At 31.4% G+C, this 7,714-nt stretch overlaps 1 protein-coding gene across 2 annotated transcripts in view; it reads left to right on the forward strand.

Annotated features, from left to right (window-relative positions):
• The window catches only part of LOC117177872 (omega-amidase NIT2), a 96,735-nt gene extending 91,589 nt beyond the window's left edge, over positions 1–5,146 (forward strand). The window contains exons 7-9 of one of the 2 annotated variants that reach the window (XM_033368914.1): positions 1,177–1,345; positions 4,224–4,457; positions 4,922–5,137. In XM_033368914.1, the coding sequence (XP_033224805.1) occupies positions 1,177–1,345; positions 4,224–4,457; positions 4,922–5,013 (495 nt within the window). In that variant the 3' untranslated portion in view covers positions 5,014–5,137. Of the gene's footprint in view, positions 1–1,176; positions 1,346–4,223; positions 4,458–4,921 lie in introns of both variants that reach the window. The other variant, XM_033368913.1, reaches the window with a different exon arrangement.
• The last annotated feature ends 2,568 nt before the right edge of the window (positions 5,147–7,714 follow it).

The following is a 7,714-nucleotide window of genomic DNA, read 5'->3' on the forward strand; positions in this document are numbered from 1 at the left end:
TGCTTCTAAAATTTTATGGACACATTCTTGGATAGTTTAGGAAGACATTTATGCAAAAAAAAATCGATTTTTTGAAGCCTCCAAAGCAGGCTCCCCCCTTAACAGGATTTTTCATCAAAGCGTAGATCGATTATCATATCAGAGAAGAGTTCTAATTGAGCAGCTGTCATATAGGGTGGTATATACGCTAGTAATATAAACAGCACATCATTATTAATTTTAAGCTTAATACATGTTATATCTATTTCTGGTATAGATGCGTTGATGTGATTTAAGTTAATATTGCAGCTATTATATTTTACTTTGACAGCGATTAACATGCCACCATCTATTTTATGAAGTCTGTCATTACATCTTGCTATTAAGGCCCCTTACATATCTAGTCTACCCCGCCATCCCTTGACGTTGTTGTTTGATCCCGAATTTTTACGATCTATCGTAATTCATTAATTATTTTTACGAGCTATCGTAAGTAGTTAACTAAATCATTGAAATCAATTGAGAAGTTAGAACAATTTCTATTTTTTTATAAAAATTGTTGCTGATTTCATCAATATTTATGCAACGATGGTAAAATAATTTTTACTTTATAGAATTAACATATTTAACGAAACATTGCCAAAAATTATGGCGATGTTTGTACCGATCGGGAGAAAAAATTAATTACGAGGACAATGCTAAGACAGTTAAATAACAATAACTACTCAAAAAATGAAAATTTTGAAAAAATGATTGAGGGCCATTTTATTTATGTGAAACAATAACTTATCACGCATTCCCGAAGAAAAATCACAACCCATCAAAAAAAGTGGCCTACTTGAAATTTTGACATAATATTTTTAATTAACTTTAATAAATAAATTGCATAATTTTTATAATATTATCCTAGGCGGAAAATATATACATAGTAGAAAATATGATGTATAATTTCGACTTGTTTCATTCATTGTTTGCATAAAAAAATTTTTGTTACAAATAATATAACGTTGGATTCGTTATAATTTCTAGATCTGGAATATTATATATGTAAATGACAAAGTTTTAAACTAAAAATTTGGTAAATCTCGCGCTTTAGGGGTCATTCGGTACAAAGGAGTTTGGCTGACCAGGCTCGGTGACAGCAGTTTGATAGCAGATTAACTGCTATAAATTCCTACTAAAAAATTCTAATTTCAGATGCATTTATTTAATATCGATATCAAAGGAAAAATAACATTCCGTGAAAGTGACACATTAAGTCCAGGCGATTGGCTTATTACTTTTGAAGTAAAGGGTTGTAAAATCGGTGTCGGTATTTGCTATGATCTGAGATTCGAGGAACAGGCTCGGCTTTATAGAAATCAAGGTAACAATATTTCATAAATTTAGAAGTTTTTAATAGGGACCTGATTTTGCATCCCTGTACTAATTTTCTGATTTTTTGCTCTATACCCTGATTTTTTATGTCCAAGAACGAAAATTAGCGATTATTATCGCACGAATGTACATTTTTAAACAAAATTGTGTGATTAATTGTCTGATTAACTGAGTTGTAATCAATCAATGACTGATTATTTCAATTACAAAAAAAATTGACACGTGTGGAAACTCAATAATATTTAAAAAGAAAGGAAAACTTGGAAATAGGTTCCTAACGAAAATTGGAAAATTTGAAAAGTATGTAAAATAATTAACATATTGTGCAGATTGTACTTAATTGCTTAAATAATCTATTCGCTTCGAAAAACGTATTTGCATACTTAATAAACTTGTGTAATGAAAATACTTTATTCTTTTGTTAAAAATTTAATAGTTTCGTTAAAAAATAAAAAGGCAACGACTTGGTTGAAAATTCTTCTTTTTTTAGTTGAAATTTCAATCATTTGGTCGAATTTTAATTTGTTTAAAAAAAATTATATATTTACATATATGTTTATTTGAAAAATCAACTGTTTTGTAAAAAATACGTCTTGATGAATAAAAAGTCTACATTTTGGATGCAAATTTTTTCTTTATCTACTGAAAAATCTTTTATTCCACACTCGACTGAAATGGGCACCTTTTGCCACTGATAATAGGGGCGAAAGTAGCAAAGATTTCCCGCAAACCTCATTTGCGAGGCGATAGTGAAATTAGCGGGGCGAAAGTAATATTTGCGGGGCGAAAGTGAAATTAGCGGGGCGAAAGTAAAATCAGCGGGGCGAAAGTAAAATTAGCGGGCGAAAGTAAAATTTGCGGGGCGAAAATACAATTAGCGAGGCGAAAGTCAAATTTTAAGGGGAAAGTAAAAATTAGTCGATCAGAATTCGAGGCGCGAACAAAGCTATAGAACAATGCTTCGCACCCGCTTTTCAGGAACAAAAAGTTGGCCACGGTCGATAGTGGAATAAAATACTATATGCAACACGGGACAAAAGTAGATTTTTCCCTCGGTAAAAATTTGCTCCTTTCGCCCCTTGTTGCATAATGTACCATTTTGATTGAAAATTCTTCTTTCTGGTTTATAAATTAATCATCTTTTGTCGTAGAATTTTCACCTTTAAAGGCTAAAAATTCAAGTGCGGAACCTATCTTTTCTAATGAACGATATTTGACTATTTGTTGTAAATTCGTCTTCTTTAGTTGACTTCAAATAAGTTTGGATTCAAATTAAAATCTCGTTTGGCTATATTATAAACTATTACATTTTTTATTGAATTTTTGGTTGAAGATTCCTCATTTTAATTAAAAACTCCTTTTTTATAATGATTTATTTATTTTGAAATTTGTTCTTAATGGCTTGAAAATTATTTTTCAACCTTCTTTTATGAAAAATAAATTGTTTCGTTGAAAATCCAATTTTTTTTTGTTCGAAATTTATTGTAATCAACTGAAAAAATAATTATTTCATTTTAACTGCCATTTTTTTTAGTAGAAAATTCATGTATTTTAAGTAAAGAATTAATCTTTGTGGTTGAAAATGCAAATATCAAAATAAAATATTTTATTAAGATTCATCATTATAGTTGAAAACTCATTTCTTTCGTGAAAAAATTGTTGTTGACAATTTATCTTCTTTATTGGAAAATTAATCTATTTTGTTAAATATTAATGTGCTTTGTTAAATGTTCAACGTAAAAAGACGAATTTTGAATAAATAATTTGAATTTTTAACCTTCAAAAGTCCAATTTTCTACAAAACGGTTGAATTTTCTACAAAATTTAATTTTCAACCCAACGGTAGCATTTCAAACCAAAAATGTAGTAATGAAACTTTAAGTTGAAAATATTTATTTTCAACCCAAAAAAAATGAAATTTCAACAAAATAGTTTAATTTTCGAACAAAGGGAATGGCCTTTAACTAATAAAATGAATTTTTAAGTGAATAGTTCACCTTTAAATGATGTAGTTCAATTTTCAATCAAGAAGGTTACATTTTTTACTAAAAAATACAAATTTACAACAAAATACATATTTTTCAATCAAATTGTTGAATTTTCAACCAGAAACCACACATTTTCAAAAAATAATAGAATATTTAAATTTTCAATAACAACATTATTTTTTAAGAAGAAAAGAACGAATTTTGAAGAAAATATTTAAATTTTTAATATTTGAATCTTCAAACAAGAAAGTTTAATTTTCAGCAAAAAATGGAATGCTTAAATTTCAACGAATTAAAAAAAGTTTTACAACAGAAATGTTTGAATCTTCAAGCAACAGAATTCATTTTGAACAAACTAAATAAACTTTTAACTAAGTAGTCGAATTTTCAACCAAAAAGAAATATTTTCTTCCAAAAAATACCAATCTACACAAAAATACATACATTTTCAATCAAATTGTTGAATTTTTAACTAAAAACTATAAATTTTCAGAGAAAATATAATTTCCACATGTAGAAAAATGTGTCTTGGATTAATATGCAATTAAAATTATTATCCTTATTTAAAGAAAGCCTGCTCTGTGCTCTTAACGTTTTTTTTTGTCTCAGAAAGTATCGTATTTTTGATTTGTGAATTATACTTTTTGATTGAATCAAATACATATTTTTATAAACTTAAACGTATTTAATTCAAGCTAACCCTTTATTTAATTCAAATCTTATTAAACAAATTTTTTATTTGAATCAATAAGATAGATATTTTAAATTTATTAAAATTAAGTAGCTTTTTTGTTAATTCCAGCAAAACATTTTTTCCTTTCAATAATATGATATCCAACAAAATGTTTTCGCAGTGTAGTATTTTCAATAATATTACAGGTTGTCAAATGCTGGTGTATCCAGCTGCCTTTAATATGACGACTGGTCCTCTGCATTGGTCGCTTCTTCAACGTTCTCGAGCAAATGATAATCAATTATATGTCGCTTGTGTTTCTCCTGCAAGAGGGAGTGGGTCAGGTTATATTGCCTGGGGACACACACAACTCACTAATCCATGGGGAACTGTATTAAAAGAATTGGAAGAAAAAGAAGACATGATTGTTGAAGATATAGGTAAAAATAAAAATGGAAACCAGAATACTTTATTTTTTTTTATTAGAGCTGATAAAATATTTCTGTTTATTTGTACCTAAATTTTCCCACTTACCCAGATTGCACAAGAAATTCCGTAAAGATTTTCTGTAACTGGGATATGAAGGTTTTTTTGTTGTTGTAAGTATGGAAAATTATGATACAAATGTCTGAGGGGATTCCAGAAGGGCCAAAAAAACTACTGCGCAGCCATAGGTATCATAGAATACTACTGCGCATCGAATTGAGAAGCTGTCATTTTCTTGGTTAAGCGAACCTTGGCCTAATCTCTCAATACAATATTCTCAACCTCCCATTACCAGTTTTAGGATATCGTCACCGTATTTTTTGTGCTCTTTGGGTGATGAATGAAAGACTTACAATTTTTAAATGCTTTTATATTTTAAAAATTATATTAAATGCCTTCAATTATATCGAACTTACAGATTTGAAAGTCGTTGAAGAAGTAAGATCGCAAATTCCTGTCTTTCAACAACGACGCACTGACCTGTACGATACCGTCTGGAAAAAAGATTAGAGATGATTTGACTCCTGGTTGAACTAATTATTCCATATCTGTATAGAATATTGCATTTATTATTTACTTAAAATACATTTTTTACGTCCTATAGTTTTTTATTTCTTTCTAAAAAAGCTGCTGTATTTATATAAGTGTTTCTGATTTTAATTACGAGTCTTTCAATAAACATCATCATCCGCGTAAAAAATGGTGCACTGGAACCGTGTTTTTATCCGTGGTCCGAGAACGTGAACATTTTCTTATACCGTCCCGAGAGGGGATCCCACCCACGAAGGAATAATACGGATATCTAACTCCGTTTCGCCACTTGGCAATAGAAACATTACCGTAAGTAGTAGGCACATGACAGAAAGATTTTAAATTTTCGTGCGCAGGTGCAACGTTGTCCTCTTCCTATACATGGAAAAGTGTGCAAATGAGAAATTTGGTCAAATTGACGTAAGTTAGAGATTCGTTTGTTTCGATTCAGGTAGCAACATTTTTCAATTGCAAGTTATAATTATCCTACATAAAACTGTATAATTAAAAATATAATCGATCTAGTTGGCTAAGATCGCGTCAATTTCACAAACTTTCTTACTCGCACACTTTTCCATGTATAGGTAGAGAACAACTGCGCATCTGCGCACGAAAATTTAGGATCTTCCTGTAATGTGCCTACCACTTACGGTAATGTTTCTATTGCCAGTTTCGAAAGGCTTCGCACTGACGCTGATTGGCTTGTTTGTCACGTCGTACTGCGAGGTGGTGGATGTCAAGCGGATATAAATAAGAGCTATAACATGGATATAAGCGCGAGAGGATATAATTGATAGCGGATATAAAGTATAAAAGGCCAGTCGAAAATAACGAGCGAGTGTTACCGTTTGTTTAATTTATAGGCTCAACTGTTCACTCTCATTAGTTGATTCCAGACTTCTTTGTTAAGCCCAGTATCTCAACCGCTGATCGCGTTATAATCATCTTAGGTCCCATGAAGTAGGCCCCAATGGGTTCTTTGCCTGAGTCTAGCTAATGCCGAGTCAAGGCATAAAACATGAAGAGATGTTTCATCATCCTTGCCGCATTTCCAGTACTCTTTCGTGCGGCTGTAGCCTATTTTGCGGATATAATGGTTCAGGTGGTTGTGGCCAGTAAGCATGCGTCCTGATGTCTTTCTGGGTTAAACCCAGGATTTGCCTGGATCTGTCCATCCTGTACGTATAGCCCAGGGTGGTTTTCGCCTGTCGACAAACATAGTCCCGGTATCGGTTCAAGTCCTATGTATTCACTTGCTGTGCTACGCATTGCCAACTAGTCCGCTTTTTCGTTGACCTTGATCCCTGTGTGGCTATGAACTCATATGAGCACCTTATTGCTCTCTTCTGCCATTTGGCTTAATGTCTTTTTGTACTCTCAAATCAGCTCTGATGTTATGTCTGGTTTCTAAACTGCTCTTACTGTCGCTTGGCTGTCCGAGCAGATTGTAATTTGTCTACCAGCAGCGTTTGCCTCTATTAATGTTTCAGCATTGCGAAGGTTGGCCAGGACCTACAATAATAAATAAAGGATATGTATAAGCGCCATAACCTTCAATAGGTATGTTGTAAGATCCTGATTTCAAATAATTTTGACAATTATTTGTAAAGTGTAAGCTAATGTTTAAAAAATGTTGAAATCAGTGCCCTTCAATATTTATAAAAGTTTATACATTGAATGTGAATTTATTGCAATACAATAATATAGTGTAGAGAATGTAATTGTCTCTTTTATTTCTTTTCATAGGCGAATTAATAAGTTCAGTAAAAAGCCTCAAAATTCTGTATTGAAATAAAGTTATAATTTTCCATAAAACTATTGGCTTCGGAAAATTATTTCAACTTTCTTTAAACAAAATGTAATGCACTGGATACCTTCCATCCATTTCAGAAATCGACCACCGCCGAAGCTACCCTAAACGCTAGCGTATGTGTTCGTCGCAGCCTATCCTGCATCCTTTTAAGTACTGCTCGTGGCCACTAGATTACGGCCGCATATAGGAGCCGTTGTTTAAGGACAACAGAGTACAGCTATATAAGAATTTTAGGCCCCAGACCCACAAAAACCCAAATGCTCTCCTGCCATTCCGAAAAGTGATGAAAAAATTTCCTGCATTGAGTCTCCAGGTGTTTCGCCCAGTTTAGTTTACTATCTAGGACTATCACTTTATAATTTCTCATGGAAATGACCCGGTTGCTCTTTTCCGGATTTACCAAGAGCTCTTAGCTTTTGCACCAGAGCTTTACAATGTGCAGCGATGAACTTGTAAGGGCCAACAAATTTAGTAACTTTATAGTCACTTTCTAAAAAATAGATAATGACCTAACAAATGACTTAATTTATTAAAATAAACGCAGCCTAAATTTGAAACATAAAAATTGAAACATAGAATTTTTTCAAGTTTCAGTCAACATAAATTTAATTTAATAATATATTATTATCTGTGATAATTTATTTTTATATTTGCATAACAAATGAAAATTTCGATAATATTTTAAGCAATCAGTGCTGGGAAAGCATTTTAGTATTAGGTGGAATTTGCCCTGAACTACTAAAAGCTGTAATTTATAAATTTATTAGATTATAAATTTACTTTTACATTAAGAAGCATAATGCATTAACTTTTTTTTCTTAACAATCACAAACATGCATACTTGTTATATTGAAATATACAGAAAAT

The sequence above is a fragment of the Belonocnema kinseyi genome, chromosome 8 (assembly GCF_010883055.1).
Source record: "Belonocnema kinseyi isolate 2016_QV_RU_SX_M_011 chromosome 8, B_treatae_v1, whole genome shotgun sequence".
NCBI lineage: Eukaryota > Metazoa > Arthropoda > Insecta > Hymenoptera > Cynipidae > Belonocnema > Belonocnema kinseyi.